At 54.3% G+C, this 21,792-nt stretch overlaps 8 protein-coding genes across 8 annotated transcripts; 5 read left to right on the top strand and 3 right to left on the bottom strand.

Moving 5' to 3' along the window:
• Positions 1 to 2,965: 2,965 nt before the first annotated feature.
• BBK36DRAFT_135710 (hypothetical protein) lies at positions 2,966 to 3,300 on the top strand. The gene has a single exon (XM_024897452.1). The coding sequence runs from the start codon at positions 3,027 to 3,029 to the stop codon at positions 3,237 to 3,239; it is 213 nt and encodes a 70-aa protein (XP_024748537.1). The 5' UTR covers positions 2,966 to 3,026; the 3' UTR covers positions 3,240 to 3,300.
• Positions 3,301 to 3,990: 690 nt separating this feature from the next.
• BBK36DRAFT_1169969 (hypothetical protein) lies at positions 3,991 to 5,858 on the top strand (the record flags this gene model as incomplete). Its single annotated transcript, XM_024895393.1, has 6 exons — positions 3,991 to 4,005; positions 4,077 to 4,226; positions 4,300 to 4,635; positions 4,694 to 4,855; positions 4,913 to 5,761; positions 5,838 to 5,858. The coding sequence occupies 6 exons, from the start codon at positions 3,991 to 3,993 to the stop codon at positions 5,856 to 5,858; spliced, it is 1,533 nt and encodes a 510-aa protein (XP_024748538.1).
• Positions 5,859 to 8,520: 2,662 nt separating this feature from the next.
• Positions 8,521 to 8,957, top strand: BBK36DRAFT_165557 (hypothetical protein; the record flags this gene model as incomplete). Its single annotated transcript, XM_024897775.1, has 1 exon — positions 8,521 to 8,957. The coding sequence occupies exon 1, from the start codon at positions 8,529 to 8,531 to the stop codon at positions 8,955 to 8,957; it is 429 nt and encodes a 142-aa protein (XP_024748539.1). The 5' UTR covers positions 8,521 to 8,528.
• A 539-nt stretch (positions 8,958 to 9,496) lies between these two features.
• Positions 9,497 to 10,345, bottom strand: BBK36DRAFT_1142214 (hypothetical protein; the record flags this gene model as incomplete). Its single annotated transcript, XM_024893509.1, has 1 exon — positions 9,497 to 10,345. One exon carries the CDS (start codon positions 10,343 to 10,345, stop codon positions 9,497 to 9,499), a length of 849 nt encoding a protein of 282 aa, XP_024748540.1.
• Positions 10,346 to 10,812: 467 nt separating this feature from the next.
• On the bottom strand, positions 10,813 to 12,933 carry BBK36DRAFT_1122061 (hypothetical protein; the record flags this gene model as incomplete). The annotated part of the gene is made up of 5 exons (XM_024890900.1): positions 10,813 to 11,493; positions 11,547 to 11,804; positions 11,865 to 12,254; positions 12,304 to 12,414; positions 12,478 to 12,933. 5 exons carry the CDS (start codon positions 12,931 to 12,933, stop codon positions 10,813 to 10,815), a joined length of 1,896 nt encoding a protein of 631 aa, XP_024748541.1.
• Positions 12,934 to 13,738: 805 nt separating this feature from the next.
• BBK36DRAFT_1169972 (DnaJ-domain-containing protein) lies at positions 13,739 to 15,226 on the top strand (the record flags this gene model as incomplete). The annotated part of the gene is made up of 4 exons (XM_024895394.1): positions 13,739 to 13,769; positions 13,877 to 13,935; positions 13,990 to 15,069; positions 15,137 to 15,226. The coding sequence occupies 4 exons, from the start codon at positions 13,739 to 13,741 to the stop codon at positions 15,224 to 15,226; spliced, it is 1,260 nt and encodes a 419-aa protein (XP_024748542.1).
• A 1,060-nt stretch (positions 15,227 to 16,286) lies between these two features.
• Positions 16,287 to 17,090, top strand: BBK36DRAFT_1122531 (ESCRT-2 complex; the record flags this gene model as incomplete). The annotated part of the gene is made up of 1 exon (XM_024890957.1): positions 16,287 to 17,090. One exon carries the CDS (start codon positions 16,287 to 16,289, stop codon positions 17,088 to 17,090), a length of 804 nt encoding a protein of 267 aa, XP_024748543.1.
• Positions 17,091 to 18,128: 1,038 nt separating this feature from the next.
• BBK36DRAFT_1160425 (hypothetical protein) lies at positions 18,129 to 19,524 on the bottom strand (the record flags this gene model as incomplete). Its single annotated transcript, XM_024894291.1, has 3 exons — positions 18,129 to 18,638; positions 18,795 to 19,070; positions 19,207 to 19,524. The coding sequence occupies 3 exons, from the start codon at positions 19,522 to 19,524 to the stop codon at positions 18,129 to 18,131; spliced, it is 1,104 nt and encodes a 367-aa protein (XP_024748544.1).
• Between the last annotated feature and the right edge of the window lie 2,268 nt (positions 19,525 to 21,792).

The raw sequence follows: 21,792 nt of genomic DNA on the forward strand, positions 1-21,792 counted from the left end.
GAGGGCGTTCGGATTGCCGATTTCACGATGGCGGGGTTATCTCATCAAAGCTCAACTAGTAGCAGTTTCATGCCGTCCAGAGATCCAGAAACCCCAAAACGCCAAACTTGTAACGCTGAAGATACAAGGGGGATCGGATACGTCGACACAAGGCAAGCCAAATACGAACAGTCAGTTATCCCATGCAAAAGCACGGTCCTCGAGTCAAATTTCACTGAAACGCCTCGAGTTCATGCGTTTGCCTTGTGTACGAGTACGCATCCAGTTGCATCTCGTGCTGCTCGTTTGCGGAGGTACCCAGATCAAGTATCGTGTACTCGGATGCCGGGCCTCCGAAGGCTTACGCACGCAGGCGATGCGAATACGCCAGACGTTGTTGAACACGGACGTTGATAAACAGAGTCGTCAAGCAGCCATATCAGGTCTCCATGAAACGCAATTAGAGATTGGTGAGGCCACAATCATGCTGCGCGGGGTTGACAGCCAGCTATAGCACCCCCAGACCAGTGACGGTGTGATACACGTAAACGCCAAGATTGTGACAGTTGAGGCCCGTGCCTTGTCCTCAGCAGATGATCAGACGATAACCCGTGGGCATGGCACCACTTGGCTGGTAAGTCTAGAAACGTCTTTCGAATATTCTATGTCTGTCCGCCTTGGGTTCACGCCCCTCCATCACAGCTTTGTAAGCTGTTAGACAGTATTCGGGATCGCGTTGTAGGCTCAGCTCCTCATGTCTTTCCCGTGAAAACTCATCATTGTCACATCAAGAGCTGGCGAGGAGGTGATATCTAGGTATGTACTTGCCATGTAGAAGAAGGCCGGCGGGCCTCGCAGCCTCGCAGCAGCATCGTCGGCGCGTAGAGAGCTAATAAAATCGACTCCATGGCTCAGGTGTGTGCAGATGCTGTGACGGAACTGGCCAGCCAGCAGGAAACCATCAGCTTCCTCGTCAGGGGAGCTCCCAGAGCTGTCCATCCAGGAATGACGCGAAGCAACGATAGGTGGTTGCCAACGTGCCCAGGCGGGGGGTTTAACAAGGTCATTTCGGCGAGCTCTCATTCAGTCGCCCACTGCTGCCGCCGTTGCATCACAGGATGACTGACAGGACGCTGACAAGTGGCTGTGATGCATGTCATTATTGGTGATGAATGCATGGGATGGCCAAGGGAACCCCAGCTTTCCCATCCAGAACGAGATACCTGGTCCGGCTCGACGCTCATGTGCTCGCTGTGATCCGGCGGTGAATGCTGATAGATTCTATCATCTGGCCGTCGGATGCGTGGAATATATGCCGCGAGCAGTTAAAAATAGCCTGGGGGAATGAATAATAACCCGTCAGCCATGACACCATCATCTCTGTGTGATCCAGTTGAACGGAGAATATCGAGCGCGAAGTGACCATCCCGTCCAATCTCATCGCAGTATTTGGTGATGAGCAGATTGGCTTGAGGGAGCTAACATGCTAGCCGCAGATGAGCCCAGACCAACAATGTTCAGGGCGCTTAGTAGCCCGTCGTCCTTTCACCCACGCTGCCGGATATGGGTGCCCAAACCGCCGGGCCTGGCAACGACTCGACAAGCTCTCCCTCCAAAGTTGGCCAACATCAGAATGGCCATGGAGGACAATACGCTCTTCTGCTGGTGGCTGGACCTGGACAACGGGCTGGCAAACTGCAAGGGTCAGCAAAAAGGTACGCGCCGTCGTTGGCCGCAAGCTCTGACCCCTGGGGACCAATTAGCGGAGCTGTCAGGCACCTCGATTCGGGAATTGCAACGCCGCGTGTCCCAGAATAGCGCACCTTTGATAACATGGTAAACCGGAATCCAACGAATGCTCGTCGGCATGCCAAGAGTTGCAGCCGCAGACGCACATATGCGGGCTATCGATCAACTGCGCGGAGGAAGGGCCGGGGACAGCAGGAGCGCCGAAATGCGAAGCATCAGCTGCGTACATGCTACTTAGACGGTCTAAGCAGTGCCTGCGTAGGATTGGATATCGTGAACATTTGATGCCGCAATGAGATGAAGACGAGGTTTGGAGATAGAGTCAAGTTTCCTGCACTCGTCGAGATGAAGCAGGCCATATCTTATCTTGATACAGGTAGGTAAGCAGATATGCTGATTGATAAGATCGTTTGGCGAGTGGTCCTGGGTTGCTCCTCCCCTCTCATCGATGAGGATCGCAATAGTGTTGTTCCAACCCGATCAGGAACACGTGGTTGACGGGATTTGACTCAACCTCATCTATTACTCGAGCGATCTTGTCTAAAACCATCTACTACAACATCAATCAAACGGAGAAACAAGATCAACGCGGCGCAGCCAGCTCCCTGGATGGCCATGGTTCGACTCTGTCGTGTTATCGACCAATTCAGCAACATCCGCAGATTTGCGACCTACCCGATCCATCGCCGCCAAGAGCGCAGACGGCCTCTAGGCCCATTGCTAGAACAGCCAACGCAACGCCACCAGTAACGCTGTCATTGTCCCAAAGTACTCTTTTGGGCATGCTTGAGCTGGTTTTGGTGCTTGAATCGGTAGTATTTCTCGCTTGGTCCGCTGCAAGCAAGCAATGACCTCACAGACGACTTGAAAAGGAACCGGTGCGCCCCAAACAGAGCAAACAGACGCCGGACAGATTGCTCTGATAGGCGAACATGGCAGCTTGTCTCCAGCAAGGAGCCCTCGGTACGGGGTAGAAAACAACAGACGAAGGCCTAGCACCAAGGCCAACACGACGGCACAAGCCACCGAATCGACCTGCGACACCAGGGAGTGACCCGCCACCCCTGGTTCCACGACCGCATCGATGGCCTCTCAATGTCACATACTGACCTCTGGACGTCCTGAGAAGGTCGCCGTTCGACAGGCTCAGAGCCAATACCAAGCTTGGGACCAAACCTCGCGCTCTACTTCGTACACTCCGTTCAAACACACCCCCATCTCGGATTCCCCTGACCGGTGTTTGGTCGCTCACTGACCCCCTCTGGCGATTTGGAACAGAGGTGAAGCTTCACCAGCCCATGTCCAAAACCGCGGCACCCCCCCAGAGAACGGCAGGCCAGTTCCCAGGTCCACCACCCATGCCAAGCTCCAAGTCCCGATTTTCCCATTTTTACTCCTGCACGCCACGCCCACTGCCCCCCGTCTTTCTCTCCACTCGTCACTCACTCTTTTCTGTTCGCCCTCCCAGCCCAATGCACGCTACCCGACCAGTCACCTTGGCTTGTCGATAGCGCCGCAAAACCCATCGTCCACCATCGGATCACTACAATCGTTTTTTTTCTTCTGCTCTACATCGCTCGCTTGCTTTAATTCACTCATTCCTTCCCGGGGTCAGGAGAGCTAGAAATCAAGTAAAAGCATCGTTATTCGGCCGGCCGGATTCTTTCCCCTGCAGCAGAGAGGCGTTACACGGAGGGAGCGCTCAAAGCCATAATAAGTCGGGTGACATACAGATCAGCGTCGCTTGTACGAAGTACACATACCCCACGAATCTACTGCTCTCCTTCTGGGGATGCACGGAGCACAGAACGAGATTTTCTAACATCAGGTCAGCTTTCTTCAGAGCTCGCGAAAGCAGACATTGTCAGATTGATCGAAGATCTGGGAATACCTTCTGTCGGGCCATTCCAGGAGTCGGTAGCTTCGAGCATTATCACGAGATCCTCCCTCGGCTGGCGCCACCCGCTTCGCCAAGGTCCAGCCCGCAGCTTGCACGATTATCTGGCCAAACCAAACAAAGGCGGGGGTACCGACGTCTTTTGGAACACAGGAGGCTTCGTACTCTGCTCTGACAATACAGCTCGCCGCAATTATAGCTGGAACTTGTTCATCGATAGGCCGTGGTATTCCTTTGTCTCTCCCAGTCCCAACATTCCGAGGCGCCAGCCCTTCCGTGGGCTGTAAATAGGTCCTTCTACATACGCAATTGTCCCGCCGGCTACTTGGTCATCTTTCCTGAGCTTTCGCGCATAGTCGGCTACGATGTCGTTGAAACAGGTAAGAGAAGTCGGCCGCATGGTCTTGTCGGACGATGGCGTGGCGTATGCTGATACCCTTGGCTTGTGTAGGAGATTGAGACCTGGGTCGCGGCCCTGGGCCGTTACGACAATAATGAGTTCGACGAAGCTCTTGCCGAGTTCGACAAGATTGGCGATACGAGCAAGATTCTCTTCAACATGGGCGTCATCCACGCCACTCTGGGCGAGCACGAGAAAGCTGTGGGTTGTGCCTTGTTGATCCCCAGCACCGCCTTGATCTGCCCTACTAACTTATGCTGTGCGCAATACCTAGGTCGAGTGTTACCAACGAGCCATCCGATTAGATCAGTACCTGGCCGTCGCCTACTTTCAACAGGGTGTGTCCAACTTTCTGCTGGGCGATTTCGAAGAGGCCCTGGCCAACTTCAACGACACGCTGCTGTATCTGCGAGGCAACAGCGTGATCGACTATGCCCAGCTTGGTCTTCTCTTCAAACTGTACTCGTGCGAGGTCCTGTTCAACCGAGGGTTATGCTACATCTATCTGCAGCAGAAGGAGGCGGGCATGCAGGATTTGGCGTATGCTGTCAAGGAAAAGGTCGTTGAAGACCACAACGTCATTGACGAGGCCATTCGTGAGGAAGCAGAGGTGAGGATTATTAAACAATTCCGTGGTCAAAGAAAACAGCTGACTTACCTTGCAACAGGGCTACACTGTATTCTCCATTCCCGTTGGAGTCGTATATCGACCAAACGAAGCCAAGGTCCGCAATCTGAAGACCAAGGACTACCTTGGCAAGGCTAAGCTGGTTGCTGCCTCGGATCGATCCAATGCATTCACAGGATTCGCTGGTTCCGAGATCAAAAATGTAAGCACATGTGCCCCCAGCAATGTGTTTCTCTTGCTTATCCGCCCCCCTTTTTAGGCCTTGACCGAAGCAAAAGACGACCGACCGACCGAAAACCTGTCCTTCGCGGCGACAAATCTGGTCAAGCCTGGCCTTCAGTCACGACGACAGCAGTCCGAGCCGCCGACCGATCGCAGCAATGCATTTCCCCCCACACCTCCTCCGGAGAACGATCGGTCCAACCGGGGTCCTTCCGAACGGAACTCTGGAGGGAGAGGGAAGCTCAGCATCCAGACGCAAGAGCCCAGCCGGAAATATGAAAAGGCAATTTCGCCGCAAGAACGCGCCAGGCATGGGCGGTCGGCATCTGCTGCCCCTGCGAGAGGCATCTCGACAAGAGATCCCCAGCGTAGGCAGAGGCCTATTGAAGAGGATTCCCCCTACGGCGATGAATACGATCCGTACGCCGTTGGCCCACGAGGAAGCAAGGGGTCTCGATCACGGCAACAGCGATATGACGACCGATATGACGATCGATATGACGATGAAGAGGACTCGGAAAATGACTACGGCTCCTTTGACGAGGGTGAATTCGAGATGGTATCCTCGATGCGGCGCGGCCCTGGGTCGGTGGCGCGGCCATCGCGCGCGGCATCTCGAAGACCGCCGGACATTCGCAAGATCCGAGTCAAGGTGCACGCAGACGACGTGAGATACATCATGATTGGCACGACGATTGAGTTTTCCGACTTTGTGGATCGCATCCGCGACAAGTTTGGCCTGCGAAAGCGGTTCAAGATCAAGATGAAGGACGAAGACGTGCCGGACGACATGATTACGATGGGCGACCAGGACGATTTGGACGTGGCCATCCAGAGCGCAAAGAGCTCTGCAAGGAGACAGAAGCTGGACACTGGCAAAATGGAGGTATGTTGCTGCTTTTTCGAAAACCTACCTTTTCATCTGGCATCTGAAACTGGCGGTCTAACTTTCTTTTTCTTAGATTTGGGTCATTGAGGTTTAGAGCTGTTTCTGTTACACACGTGCGCAACGCAATTATACCCCCTTTGATGCTCTCGACAGGACTCAAGCAGACTTGTCTGCTAGTTGAAGACAGACGACTATTACGACACAATAGTGCGGCAGAGCTTACCAATTTTCTTGTTCTTTTCGATTTACTTCCTTTTCGATGGTTTCAGATGCTTAGACTGCATTACTTCCCCCACGGCACTGTATAGTGCATTTGGTTTCCTCTTAGGCTAGGACATGGCGATTGCTCTTCTTTTCTTTTCATTCGTCTTTTTCTTTGTATTTCCTTTTTGTCTTGCCGCGTCTGCGTCATGTGGTGCAACGAGCACTCCGAGCAGAGGAGGCCTGCAGTTGAATAATGTGCCCCCGATGGGGGTTTTACTTCGTCCTCCGTCGTCGTCTTTATCCAACGACGTGGACGCTGTTTATATGGGCTTCGGTGAATAAGAAGCATGGCTCTGGTATGGGGGAAGTAGGATTGGAAAAGAAAAACGATTGGTGGAGAGCCCGGCAGAAGAAGACGATAGTTGATCTATCGGGATTCTTGTTAGTTAGAGAGCCGTTTCCTCAGGCAATTCATGTATAATGACTACATCATCTGATTTTTTGCAAGAATCTCTAATGCAAGCCTTTTCGGAGCTCGCTGTATTATATCGAGGATTCCGAGGCCAGCGGCTGTGCCCCTGAAGAGGCGCATGAGCTGAGATTAGTAAGACGATGCAGGCAGATAAGAGAAGAGAGATGTGCCGGGATCACGGTAGGTACAGTAACAGCCGAATCAAGCGGTGGATCGACGGCATGCAGCACCGCACAGGGAATGATGGATACTGGAAGAGTCGGTAAGTCGCTTTTCTGTTGAGTTTCTACAGGGGTTGCTGAAGAAGGATAAGAAGTAGTCTAGAAGAAGAAGGGGGAAGAGGACGCGCCTTGTCGGACATGGAAGATTCTGGGATTTCTGCCTTTTGTTTCCTTCTTTTCGTAGAACGCTTACAAGTAGTATTCGGTTCCTGCATGAGTAGTTCAGGTCATGTTTCCATTACATCTACGGAATACTTCTATACTATTTCATCTACATTGCCGTATATTAATTGTGCTAGTGCTACTGCAGGACTAGCATGCGGGTATTTCGGAAGATGTGCGAGATTTGGGCAAAGGGGATCTGCAATCTGGGAGATTTTCTTGGTTCTGTTCCTTTTGGGGGCGGTGTGGCTGAGATCACTGATGGCTGAGATGGCGTTATCTCGACTTCAACTTCTTCTTTCTCAAATCTCTTTTTTTCTCCCTCTTGTCTGTGGTAGGGAATTGTCTGTGGTAGTGAAGGGTCTGGAGATGCAGTCTTTTGTAACTCTGCACATCATGAACTTGGTAGAGCTTGAAGGGAACCTCGAGAGGTCTCAAAATTGGAAAGCAACGGCTAGGGAATTGAGCCGCTTCCTAAAGCCGATTAGAACGACACCTCACGAAGTCCACAACTGAACAACAACGTTCTCAACGTCCGTTCAATTAGAGTAAAGCAGAAAAAGCTTGAACAGCACTCATTTCGTTTACCACGATGAGCTGCTGGGTTTATTAGTCAAGAGCTTCTCTTCAAGGTCCCACTTTGCTACAGCTAACCCTTGTCGTTTTCCTGTGCTGGCGATGGGGCTCTTGTGTTTTTTCGTCACTGTTGAGCATGGTAGCTGTAGCTTGGTAGATAACGACAAGGCTGTGTGCAGTGGAAAAGGGGGCCGATAAGGTTGACGATTTTTTGCTTCTTGTTTCTGTTGATAATCGGCACACCGTCATTGTTGGTGATTCGGGTAACGACGATCAATGGGCAACGATTTGCTTTCAAAACCAAGGAAGAAGACAAATGGTATAAACTCCATCGTCGCCACACGTTCACGATAGACGATGGATTCTTTCCCTCTTCCCATCACCAAGCTCTTCCATATCCTTCCAAGCGAGCTTCTCCATATATCCCACTCAAGAGCAGGCATCACTTCACATGTCGCCGTTTACTTGTCAAGCTTTGTACACTACCCAACCGGACCCCCGTAACGTCGGTGGACCGAAAAGCTCCATCTTACGGGGACCTCCAGCACCTCTGCCCTGTTTTTCTCGTCGTCCCAGCTCTCCCGAGCCTGCTTGCTCCCTATCCGCAACTGACTCTCACACCGACCTCGCTCTTTTTCCATGGACCTTGCATTCGTCTTCGGCTGAGGCTCCGTGCAAGGCTCCTCTTCTGGGGACCTCCCCCCTGGCTCACGCTCAAGGGTACTGATAGGACAAACAACAACCACATAGGAAAAAAGCTCCGTACGCTGAGTACGAGTACGGAAGCGATGAACAGAGTACGAACACCTGGCGCATGCAGTCCTTCTCTTCGTCGTGGGGACAGAACGAGGCTGGATCCTCTTCACCCCCCGAGTATTTAGTAAAGGAGCGTTTCCCACATGCCCGTGGCTTGGCCCTCTTCTTTTCCTCTCTTTTCCTTTCTTTTTTTTCTTCTCTGCTACGTTTTGTCTCCCTTGTGTTGAAAAGTCGTGATTGCAAACAGTGTCCGTTTTCGTTCGTTATAACTTCGTGACCCTCCACGCTCGTTAAGAGACCAACTCTCTCGTAACACGCTCAACATCAAAACCAAGAGGAAAAACACAATCCGTCAGTCAAGTCAAAAGTCAAGATGAAGTCCTCGGCCGTGATCCTCGCCGCCTGCGCTGCCTCCCTCGCCGGCGCCACGCCCACGTTCCGCTCCGGCAACTGGAACTCCACCGTCGTCAACTGGAACTCGACCACGCCCACCAACTGGAACTCTTCTTCAACCACTGCCGCCAGCACCGGCAGCAGCAGCTGGAACTCGACAGCTGTTACCAACTCGACGACGGCGGCTGAGCTGCCTCCGGCGGAGGCGGCCACCGTCCCGACGACTCCTTCGTCTTCTCCTTACTGGAGCAACGGGACCTCTGCTGTTGGTGGAAGCAACGAGACTTGGGTCAACCGGAACGAGACGCAGTTCTCGCCGAACGAGACACATGTGCCCGTTGTCCCGCTCATTCGACGCTTCCGTCCGCAGAGGAAGGTGCTTTCTCGCGCCTTTTTGCCTACATTTTAAACAAAACGAAACCCAACCCGTGAGTTTCAATCCTCTTCACACTGACGTTGCTCTCGTTAGCAGGGTATTGTGTGTTTTCAGGAACTAACTTCCTTCTTGAAGACGAAACTATACGATCAATGAAATGATCTGAAGCCACGAGATCCCGGTGCTGCTGTTTTTAAAAAAGCCTTTTTTGATGTGTTGTGTCCAGGACGTTTTATGCGGTGTTAGGGGGGGGGGCCTGGATACCTTTTATGATGTTTAATTTGTGCTCGAGAATTTTCTGATTGAACGCGTTTGACGATGTTACTTTTTGACGTTGGCTCTGATTCCCCGTTAGAATGAGTTGATAATTCTTAGAAATGGAAATGCTTCATGGCAACGTTTTTGGCGTTGTGCTCGTTTTACCTGAGTGAACTGACTGTGAGCGAGTAGCTCTTCTGTCGCTTTCTGTTGTTTCGTACGTCGACGTTCGAAGTTTCGCAACTTCTCCAGAAGATTGAAGTAGAGAGAAGATAGGCATAGAAGTCATCCTCTCCATCTTCCGACCTCCCCATTCACTCATCCTCCTCCCCAAACCAGCAGTCATACGAAAACAAGATGTCCACCACCATCCTCTCCAACCGGCTCAAGCCCCGAATCACCCCCATCGACCTCTCCTCCTGCCCATCCAGCCAAGCCACCCGATCGTCAATCCCCTGCAACACATCCGTCACCTCGTCCAAGATCTCCTCCAACTGCTGCTCCTGCTCCCCCATCGAGCCCCGCACGAAATCATACAGCTCAGTCGACGCAATATCCTCGTCCTCATCATCTTCACCCTCGCCCTCACCCTTGTCGTTCTTATCATCATCATCATCGTCAAAGAGCGCATTGACCTGCTCCTGGACTTTATCATACCACTTGCAGTACCGAACGCACTTCCGCCGGATATTCGCACACTCATCCCTCATCTTCTCGCAGTCCTCGCGGTCCTCGCGGTCGAGGTTGCGGATCTCCTCGTGCGCGCTCCGCGACCGGCCCAGCGTGTCCAGGACCTGCTCCCACTTGTGGCGCCCGGCGCTGTTGTCGGGACGCACGAGGCGGGCGACCTTGCGGTGCAGCTCGATCACGGGCAGCAGGTCGTCGATGCCGGCTGGCTGAGGCCTGTTCGCCAGCTCGGCGGCGTCGTGGCGGAGCTTTCGTACGAGGATGGCGGCTTGTCTTTCTAGCGCAGCTTCTTCGTCAGTTTGATGGGTGGTGGTTTGGTGTTGGGTGGGAGAGAGATTCTGATGGGGCTGCTGTGCCTCGTTGGTGTCGTTTCTGTTTTCTTCGTCCCTGGGGGCGGCTTGAGCAATGGGAGCGGAAGACCGACGAGGGTTGGGAGGATTTGGAGACCCATCTTCGTTAGCATTCTCAGGTAGCATGGCAAAGCGAATTGTTTGGGTTTGGCCCTGCTTCGAGATAGCCAGAGATCCCTCCTGATATGATGCTGTTTATCAGCAGATGCAAAGCGAAAGGCCGCAAAGTCGGAGAGTTGAAAACATGAAGTTTCTCGAAGCGTGAGAAACTTGGTCCTCGGTGGATTGTCACTTTATTGGTGTTTTGATCCAGCTGATCGCTACGGCCGGCCGAAACATAGACCGACGCTGCCAGCTGTCAGTTTGGGGGAGCGGCGTGGCCCCTGAGCCATACTCAAGCTTTGTTCACGTTAAGCAAATCCATCACGTACTTCTCACGTACTTCCTATGGCTGTTGTGGGAAGAATCGCAAAGAACCGTCTATTTCATCTCTTGTTGTACAGTATATCGTATGGCTAGATGCCAGTAAGGAGGAGCGGGAAAGGTCATATAGCGGCATATCTATCATCACAAAGAAGCATTAAAGAGCTTGACTATTCGTGCAAGTCGTTCAAAAGCCCTTTGACGACGTCCAGTCGATGCGCCCATTCGTCTCGGCCCAAGAGAGCAAACATCCTGGAACTGCTCTGCGAAACAACATCTTGCCCGCCAGCAGCGACCAGTCTCAGCACATTGTGGGTCGTAAGCTGATCAACCCCCTGGGGCTCGACCTTTTCCTGTACTGCCTGCATTACATGGCGGCAGTCGCCATCCCAGAGAGACTCCTGTGAGATGGCATCCTCGAGGGCATCGAGAACCTTTTGATCGGGCTTTTCTTTTGAGAGTGACGCCTTGTAAACGGCCAGCGGCACCCGCCAAAAGAGGTAGGGATGCTGCGAGATCAGATCGCTCGGCGCCTGGAAGCCTCCCTGTTTGGCTACGATTGCCTTGTATACGTAGGGAGCCTTTTGCGTGGGATCCGTTAATGTCGGGACGAGCTCGAGCGGTAGCCGCCAGCCCTTTGAAGTCAACTCTGCGCTTTCGACGCTCCCGTTTGCGATTGCTTCAATCTCCCTCAATACGGGCTGCGTCAGATGGTGGTCGATGAGCTTCGCCTCCTGGTCTGCCAATGCCGCGATGGGTTTCCAGAGCATCGCATCCCGGTACCTGTTGTTAAAATATTCCAGCTTTGACAGATTCAGCTTGATACCCCCCCGGGTGAATTTGAATGTCAACTGTCATCGTTAGCAACCATTGCAGCCTGATCCTAGGAAGGTCGCTCGCATACCGCATTGGCCACATCCTCCACCGTCCGGGGTGGCTGTACGTCTCGTTTGAACGAGGACCCGAGATTGGCGAGCCAAGAGAGCAAAGCCATGGGGAAAGTGCCCTCTTTCTGGTACTTGGAGATGTTGACACTGTCATTTCGCTTGCTGAGTTTGCTTCCGTCTGTATCTACAAGCAAGCCGAGATGGGAGAAAATCGGAGGCTGCCAGCCGAACGCTTCATACAGCGCAATGTGTTTGGGTGTCGAAATGAGCCACTCCTATTTACCTTGTCAATACCTTGTGTCAACGGAAGCAAGCACAGAGAATGAAGCACTCACTTCGCCTCGAATCACATGAGTGATCTTCATCAAGTGGTCATCAACAACGTTGGCCAGATGGTATGTGGGGAATCCATCAGTCTTCATCAGGATGAAGTCTTCCTCCGCGTCCTTCTTCTGGAATCGCCCATAGATGGCATCATGAAGCTTCGGCCGACCAAACTTGTCGCTCTTGAAGCGAACCACATGGGATTCTCCAGCTTTCGCCCGGCGATCAGACTCGTCGGCGTCGATGGAGCGGCATGTCCCAGGATAAACAGTCGGCTTGCCGGCCTCGTGGAGCTCACGCTTCTGGTTTTCGAGCTGTTCAGGGGTGCAGAAGCAGCGGTAGGCATGGTCATGATCCAAGAGAGTCTGGACGTGCTCGCGATAGATGGGCAGCCTCTCAGACTACACTCGGTCAGAAGAAGCAAACCACACGTGTGAGTCTTTGACTTACTTGTCTGTAGGGGCCATACGGTCCACCGCAGTCAGGCCCTTCGTCCCATGATAGCCCCGCCCATTTGAGGTCTTTCATCAACCGCTCTTCGGCATTTTTTACAAGCCGGTTCTACGTTTTACTTAGCACACTCCCCCCTTTGTCACTGAGGATTGGCTGCTGGCTCTTCCGTACCTGGTCTGTGTCCTCTATACGGAGGATAAATGATCCTCCATTGGAAGCCAGCACGGCGAGCTTGTTGAAGAGGGCTGTTCTGAGAGATCCAAGATGCAGGTATCCCGTAGGAGACGGGGCAAATCGAGCGCGGATGGGGAGGTCTGCGCTCTGGCCTAGAATCGTAAGGGAATCCGGTGTAGGAGAAGCGGCATCGGAGTGTTTCTTGTTCTTATTCCTCAAAGCCTTTAGTCCAGAGCTATAGTTTCGCTTCTGAGACTGACGTGTCCTCTTCTCAACTGACCGCTCTGCACAAGAGGGTTTGCCAGAGAGGTTTTGTCTGTCACAGCGAAGAATGACAGACGTAACGAAACCTCGGCTCAGGTGGTGACTGGAGATGCAATGCCGTGATTCACATATTGAGCGTCTGCTGAGTCTTGTGAGGCCCAGACGGAGGGCGGGTGAGGACATGGTCATGAGCCACGAAGGAGTCTCGCAGTCTCATTCATCGCTTTGTGTCGAGTATAAAACGATGGATCACGGCAATAAGCATCTGATGTTTCGTGAGGCGCATTTTCTGCTTAAGGCAGGAACGCCACATGTGGCTGGCATCGGCTCGATAAGGTGCCGATAAGGTGCCGATATCTTGATAAGACCAAAAAAAAATAATAAGTCAGGTTCAGTTGGTCCATCGCCAGCCGAGCGGCAACATTGACTTTGAGGTACTTGGAAGTAATGGGAGATGTTCAAGTTGAAGAGAGACAGGATTGAAGAGAGACAATGATGCTGTATCTCTAATGAAAAACGGCTTATCAGATGACTTATAGTACTGTTCATCAATTTTGACCATAACTGCATTTTGTGATACGTAGCCTGACGTCCTCATGTAAGCGGCTGTTCACCCAGCAATTGCAGCGTCAACCAAAGGTACCTTTTCCGCGTCCCGCAAAGTTCACTTGCAGCCGTTTGTGCCGTTTGCCTCTTCGAGCACGGCAAAGCGTGTGTCGTTCCATAGCTCGACTTTTGCCTCTGCATCTCTTCTACTCTGTTCTCAACTTATCCATCATAGTTTTTCTTCTCTTGGTTTTCGGTTCTCGCTCTCTCTTCTTGGGCAGCCTCGCAGCATCTCGTCGGTTACCCAGGCAGCAGCAGCAGCAGCAGCGTTTGTTTAAACTCCAGGCTTGACCCCGCGCCACGCCAAAAGATTTTCTGGATTCCACCCTGCAACCAGTCGCTTTGAAACCTACACCTTTTTCAGCCAGACCAAAATCTAGCCATCAGCATGGCTTCCGAAGTGGAAGTCGATCTCTATGGTACGTATGAGTCTCTCGAGATGCCTCGTGTCTTCTATCTGGTTGATTGCATATCATTTTGCCCATCGTCCATGTGCAGCAGTTTCGTCTAATCTTATCGCGTCCAGAGATCCTTGAAATCGACAGAACGGCAACGCCCGACCAGGTCAAAAAGGCCTATCGCAAGGTACACCAGACGGATGCCGAACCTCATTTTCCTCGCGCAAGCTAACAACTCCAGGCTGCGCTGAAATACCACCCCGACAAGGTCCCCGAAGAGCAGCGCGAAGAATCAGAGGCCAAGTTCAAGGAGGCCAGCAGAGCCTACGAAATCCTCAGCGATGAAGACAAGCGCCACCTCTACGACACCCACGGCATGGCTGCCTTTGACGGCAGAGGAGGCCCCGGCGGCCCCGAGGTCGACCTCAACGATATCCTCTCTCAGATGTTCGGGTTCAATATGGGCGGTCCCGGTGGCCCCGGTGGTCCTGGGCCCATGAGGCCGAGGAAGGGGCCGGATGAGGAGCAGGAGTACAAGGTCACGCTCGAGGAGCTGTACAAGGGCAAGACTGTCAAGTTCTCGGCCAACAAGCAGGTCGTCTGCGGCGTCTGCAAGGGCTCCGGCGGCAAAGAGAAGGCCAAGCCTGCCTCGTGTGAGCGCTGCAGGGGCCAAGGCTTGGTCGAGGCCATTCGCCAGATTGGTCCCGGCATGATGCGGCGCGAGACCGTCCTGTGCGATCACTGCACGGGGTCCGGCAAGGTCTACAAGGAGAAGGACAGGTGCAAGAAGTGCAAGGGCAAGCGGACGACGCAGGAGAAGAAGGCGCTGGAGATTTACATTCCCAGAGGATCGATGCAGGGCGAGCGCATTGTCTTGGAGGGAGAGGCGGACCAGTACCCGGACCAGATCCCCGGCGACATTGTCTTTACTCTGGTGGAAGAGCCCCACGATGTCTTTAACCGACTTGGCAACGACTTGTCCGCCGAGCTGACGGTGTCGCTGAGCGAAGCCCTGACCGGGTTCAACCGCGTGGTGCTCAAGCACCTCGACGGGCGAGGCATCCAGATCAACCGGCCACGGGGCAAGATCCTGAGGCCAGGGGACTGCATCAAGGTCCCTGGCGAGGGTATGCCCCTGAAGAGAGGAGACGCCAGGGGAGACTTGTATCTCATGGTCAAGGTGGAATTCCCCGAGGATGACTGGCTGAAGGATGACTCTGCGTACGAGGCGTTGGCCAAGATGCTGCCGCCCCCGCTGCCAGCTGTGGAGGCCGAGGAGATTGACGAAGTGGAATACGAGGGCGGCGCCGACATTGAAGAGGTAAGCATGGCCCGTAGTTGGTCCACCGTTGCTCAAGGGACAAGAAGTGCTAACCTTAGAACCACAGATGGGTGCTGACCAAGGTGATCCTCGATTCGCCAACGAATGGGAGGACGACGACGAGGGCGAGGGCCAAACACAATGCGCCACGCAGTAAGGGGGAAACGTTGAGCTGGCATATTCAACATGCCACGACTTTGCTCTCTTTTCTCTATCTATCTTCCATTTTTGTTTTGGTTCCGCTTGAGGATAGAGACTAGACTTCCGTTTGATGAAGGAACGGGCAATTTGAGACGATCAGGGGATTCTTACGACTTTGAATTTTCATCGACGGGTTCGACGAACGCTGGGATAGAGGGTCAATTTGACGGTCACTACGTATGGGATGCTGAGGCAAAGGATAGGGATGGGAATGGCTGGTAACTCTGCTCTTGAATGACTATTGAAGGCTCAAATTGATAGGGTTGCTTGTGATGACGGCTGTTTTTTTCTTCTCTGCCAGGTCAATTGTTGTGTTGTTTGAATAACCGTGGAACGGAGGTTTGGTCCTACCCGGTAACTTGAATGCGATAAACTGGCAAATGAATCAGAAAGCTCTTCACTGAGCAGCTATTTAGTGAATACCTATGTAATTGGCCGTCATTTTTCCTGCCCTTGCTGTCGCTTCTTGCGATGAAAAGTGAAATGATCGAGCAGCAGTTCTGTCTTATGCTTTGTCATGAATGCTCCTCATGACACATCAGAGTGCAAATAAGGCGATATCCGGGCCTCAGGCAGCTCATCACTCACCAAGTATTTATATTACCACTGAATATCAATCTTCGCCCAATCCCATTTATATCTATCAGACCCAATATACAAATTAATCCGCCATGATACCTCAATCCAACATCACTTATACATTATACGCCCCTAAGCAGTGACGTATCTGTATGTTCAGCCTCCCGGCACCTGCCGCCTTGGCAGCCCCGCTGACGTCCGCCCCTCCTCCTATTGAAAACGACCTGCAACTTCAACTTGGGCTCAACCCTTCTCTCTCCGTCAACCTCACCTCATCCTTTCTCGTCTCCTCGAAATACCTATACAAACAGCAGCAAGATCCCACCACAATCTTCCCCTCTTAAACATACTCTACGGTCATCTTCCATTCAAACTCCTCCATCACCAAACGCACCTCATCTCACTAAATCATCATCACCACCACCACCACCACCACCATGTCCCGCAAAGGCGTCGGCATCGCCGCCTTCGACCGCTCCCGCATCACCTCCCGCCAGTTCGCCTCCCACGGGTCCTCCCTCCGGGCCACCAACGCCCAGGCCCTCGAGACCCAGCTCGCCGTCTTCCGCTCCCTCCTCCAGCAGTTCGCAGCCACCCACGCAAAGGACATCCGCTCCGACCCGTCCTTCCGCGCCCAGTTCGCGCGCATGTGCTCCGCCATCGGCGTCGACCCCCTCGCCTCTTCATCCAACTCATCCAACTCATCCTCCAAAGGAAGCGGCAGCGGCAACTCCGTCTGGGCGCAGCTCCTAGGCCGCACCGTCAACGACTTCTACTTCGAGCTCGCCGTCCGCATCGTCGAAGTCTGCGGCGCCACGCGCGCCGAAAACGGCGGCCTCATCTCCCTGTCCGACCTCCGCGAGCGCGTCTCCCGCCGCCGCATGGAAGGCGCCGGCGCCATCAGCGACGACGACGTGCGCCGCGCCGTCGAGACCCTCCGCCCCCTCGGCGGCAGCTACGCCGTCGTCGTCGTCGGCCGCAAGGAGTACGTCCGCAGCGTCCCGCGCGAGCTGAGCACCGACCAGGCCGCCGTCGTCGAGGCCGCCCAGGTCCTGGGCTACGTCAGCGTCGGCTTGCTGCGGGACAATCTCGGCTGGGAGACGGCGCGGTGCAGGACTGCGCTGGACGATTTGGTGGCGGGCGGCATGCTGTGGGTGGATGCGCAGACGGGGGGCGAGGCCGAGTATTGGAATCCGGGCGTTATGGGGGATGCGGGGAATGATGGCGATGCTGGTGTCTGAGAGCTGGATGAATTCTCAAGGTTTTCTTACGACCAGATGATGAGCGGGCCTTACATGAAATTTGGTGCTCTGAGACGCCGAGTCAAGTCACGCCATCAGCAAAGGGACATGCAGAGGGACCATTTCAAACAAGGAATCAACATGGACTCTGCCTTGGCGATACAGACATGCTTAGCTGTCTATGCTCGGCCTCAAAGTCGGCAAAACTGCCATCAAGAGCCGTCAACTATCCTGGTTGGTCTCATACTTCGAGCCGTCAAGACCATCTTTCCTGGCTTCCACGAACAATGCCAACTCATGATCAAAGGATATCACGGATAGTACAGCCAAAAGAATATCAACGGCGGACTCTACCTTGTCCACCGAGAGACAGCAACAAGCAATATGTCAATGATACTAGCACACGGACGACAATTCACAACCAACGAGAGGAGCCAGGACGTCAAATTATCCAAAACATTTATACAGGGAGCATCTAACCAAAGAAACAGTCATTACTTAACCAAACCTCGCATTTGCCCTCCCCCCTGAAAAAGCCCCAATCCTCCTACGACTCAAATGCCTCCCAGAATTTCATTTGCATCATATTCCTCCTTTCCTTAGGAGAGACAAGAGGGAAAAAAAAAGAGCATTCATTTTCACATGGAGAGCCTTGGAGAAACACAAAAAAAGAAAAGGAGTATCCGTAAAAAAAAAAAACATATAGTCAAAGCTCCCATCGGCAATCTTTTCTTCCCTCGGTCATGAAAAGATTAGGTGCTCCCTTCTCTTTCTCCGGAGCGGGATGGAAAGAAGTAAGGGACTTTTTACCTTGCGGCCATCTGGCAATTTCTCCTCCCTCCGGTCATTTAGGTGCTCTCTTCTCTTTCTCTCGCTCGCATCATTGCCAAGATCGCTGCAAGGTAAAAAGTCCCTTACTTCTTTCCATCCCGCTCCGGAGTTGGTTGTGTCGCTCCGGCTGTCTTGGAAGGGGAGAGCACTCCAGCGCTTGTCCGCCGCCAGGGTATCATTGTAGGCCTCAAGGGTCCCAGTTTGTCCTTAGTAGTTGGGATTGTGGCCTGCCATGTTGGCCTCGCGGGGGTCGCGAACGTCGCGGGGATCGCGAGGGTCGCGAGGGTCGCGAGGGTCACGAGGGTCACGAGGATCGCGAGGGTCACGTAGTCCGTCGCGTCTGCCCAGGTTGGGGTTGGATTCCATGTGGGGAGGGGGAGGATAGTCCTCGGGGCCGGGACGACCCATCGGCGGCGGCGGGCGGTTCTCGCGGCTCTCGCCGTAGTGCTTCTTGCGCAGGGCCGCGAGGCGCTTCTTCTTGGTCAGGGTGTTGATGTAGGTGCCAATGACGAAGGAGACCAGGTTGAAGAAGGGGACCCAGAGCTCGTCAGGGAGGAACTGCTGGGCAAAGGCCAGGCAGATGGGCGACGTGAGCCACGAGATGCGCATGACTCTCCAGAAGCCGACCTTGACGGTTGCGCGGACCTGGTGGAACGTTCGAGCGCCGGCAATGAGGGCCATGGCCACCAGGTAGATGCTGTTCTGGATGGGCGCAATCTGGAATTGCGAGTCAGTATTGGAATGATGTTATGAAGGAGTTGTGTCAAGTAATTCGCTTATCGAATTGGAGGGGGCGTTTCCAATTCGCGAGACGAGAGTCCCAATTTGCGCATTGATAGGCGAATTGACCAGAGGAAAAAAGAAAACACGTACCACAAGGTTGCTGACCACAATCTGGATAATCTTGGCCCGGAGACTGACGCGGCCCTTGAAGAGCTTCTGGAGCAGCCAGATGAGAAAGTGGCCCAGGGGAGCGCTGACCAAGGCACCGTAGGCGGCCATCTTGGGCACGCGCGAGGTGAAGTAGTTGCCATGCTTGTTGCGGTCCTTGGCCAGCCACGAGGCGAGGAACTCCTGGGCGCCGGCGAGGGTTCCGGCCGTAAGCATCTTGGTGCGCAGAGGGTTGGACTCAAGCTCCTTGATATAGGCCTAAGAGAAGACGTGGCGGCAAGCCCGCAGTTAGCCAAACCTAATTCCAACTGGAACCCTCCATCTCTTCCATCATTCTCTTTCCATATTCCTCCTTCACCCAGTAGGCAATTGCACACCAAGGTCAAAAACATACCGCCAGATAGCCCTTGGTACCGGCCATGCCCTTTCCTCCCGTCAATGCCGTGCCAATGGTCTCGGCGATCGGGTGCTTTCCACTGGTGCCGGGAAGAGGAGGCGCGCCTTCAAAGGCCCGTTTGATCGGGCCGGGACCTTCAGCGAGAGCGGCGGCGCGCTCGGCAGCGGCGCTGGCGGCTCCATCAATGGTCTTCTCGGTCACCGTCTTGATGGAGCGCTGGACCACGGCGCCATGGTCGGCAGCGGCCTGCTCAAGGGCGTTCGAGGCCGATTCCTGGATGGTCCGGACCGTGTCCCGCTCAAATTTGACCGACATGATGCTCGTTGGGTTTCGCGGCGGTGTCGCTATGGACGGGCAGTCGTGGTCGTGATCGTGATGGCGTGGATCGTGGCGGCGACGACGACGGGGACGGACGCAGCGGCAGCAGCAGCAGCAGCGACAGCGACAGCGGCTCGAGATGGTGTTGCAGAATCAATCGACGTGCAGCTCTATGCTCTCGTGGGGCAGGTCAGGGATAAAACGTCGTCATGAGACGGGCAGAGAGGGTCTGGCTGTCCAACGACGCGACGGCGGGATGATTAGCAGATGCAAACGCTTTGGGCGGCGGAGAGATTGGGGAGCAACTGAGGCTGTCGTGGTGACAGGGCTCGGCCAATGGATTTGTTTACACGGCGAGACACAGACTGAGCCTTGATGCGCCGAGTGGGTCGCCCAACCCCCCTGGACACTGTCTGGAGGAGTCCGCTGCTGCTGATCCAGTTCTCCAGCATGCAAGCATACACTTTGGGGCTTGCTGCCTCGGCAAAGGGGAGTCCAGAGGGTTCCGCGCATCGGTTCGGGGGCCCTTGGCCATTGGACGCTGCCCTTGCTCACTGTCTCTTGTCTTGTTGGACCGTGTCGCGTCGCCTGGCAGGCAGCCCGCAAGGATGACGGTGTGGGAAGATGAAGGGGCCCTGAACCTGAGGGGAGGCTGTGGGAGTGACAGGACGGGACAGGAACAGACAGGGACGAGCGAGCAGGACAAGCAGCAAACACGAGGAAAAGGCGGCTTCATGGCCAGACTTACCGGGTCAAGCAGCGGCGGTGCGAGAGCTCGACGTTCTGATATCAATGTCCTGGGGCAACGACGACAGTTCAGTTTCTGCCAGTGAATCTGTTGGTTCGTTTCTTCTCAGCGGCCCCGAAGGGAGTGGGTAGAAGGGAGGGAAAGAGGCGACGGAGTGAGACTGTAGAGAAGAGCGAAGAAAGGCAGACGAGATTTGCGAGAGGCTGGGCGGGAAGGATGACGCCCGGGACCTCGTACCTGTCTGGGCCCTGAGCGGCGAGGCAGGTCAGGTAAAATAAGGTAGGTACTCCGTACAGGCACACCACCGGGTACGCTGTTGCACGACGATGATACTTGGGCGATGCTTGTCACGGTGAGGCACATATGCTGCTGCAACTAAGGCCCAAGTACAGACGGGCACGGGTCGAGTACTGCAGCAGCCACGGTACCTCTCTGGCCTTCCCCCGGGCAGCGACAGCCTCTGGTGAGCTTCAACCAGAACTTCGTACCTGAGCATCCGCGAACCCCCTCCCCGTATTTCCAGTCATCCAGCCGATGGCACCCAATAAACTTGTATCTGTTTTGGGCCTCGGGCGGACGGGCGAAGGTCGAATCAAGCGACGCGTCTGCGAGGGCGGCTCCAGTTTTGCGCAGCCTGCAAGCAAGCTCCTAGGCTGGGCTGAGCTGGAGCTGGAGCTGCCGCTGGAGGGAAAAAATAAAAGCAAAGGGCTGGGGGACTGGAGGGACGGATGGGGTCGCACGATCGGGCAGCGGCCGGCTCCAGCGTCGGTCGGCGACTCTGTTTTGTCTGCTGGAGCGGCCTCGAGCTGGCTGAAAGTGGGCGACTGTGGGCGAAATGTGGGCGGCTGCGGGCTGGCGATTGGAGTGTTGGGTCGAGGCTAAGAGGCCCGCGATGCACGGCGCGGCAGGGGTTGGAGATGATGAGAAGCTGGTTTATGATGCTGACAGGGGGGTGCGTCGCCATTGGCTGGCGTGCGGCGCGCTCTGGCGGTTTATCGATGGCGCCGGCGTGGTTTGTTCTGCTCTGCTGCATCCGTATTCCGCTCGAGCTCGGGTTCATCATCAGTCGAGGCCATCCATCAATTTCTTCTCCACAGCAACCAGCAAAGGCTGACCGTGTTTCAATTTCCAGCGTCCCCTGCTCAAGAGGCTGGGGGCCCGAGATTGCATGCGCCACGATGCCTGTCCCTTCTTGTCCGCTCTGCCGTGGCCACGCGCGTGTCGTGCATGGTGCAGATGAGAGATGACCGACTTGGACTGCCCGAACGCCTCCGATCAGCTCTGCCTGCCTGCAATCGTAATCCGCGCCTTGGACGCACAGGCCCTTTTTGTCTCGTTCTCACTCGTACGCACCTTGTCTGGCTGATGCCGTAAGATTTCTGCAGCAATCAACGGATTAGTATAGAGTACGAGGCACGGCGTAGCGTAGCACTGACTGAGGTTCGCTTGTTGTTTGTTTGTTTCTCGTGCGAGACCCTCGCGCGGTTTCCTATTGGGCCAGCAGGTGATGTAATGCA

Source organism: Trichoderma citrinoviride (assembly GCF_003025115.1).
Source record: "Trichoderma citrinoviride strain TUCIM 6016 unplaced genomic scaffold BBK36scaffold_9, whole genome shotgun sequence".
Classification (NCBI taxonomy): domain Eukaryota; kingdom Fungi; phylum Ascomycota; class Sordariomycetes; order Hypocreales; family Hypocreaceae; genus Trichoderma; species Trichoderma citrinoviride.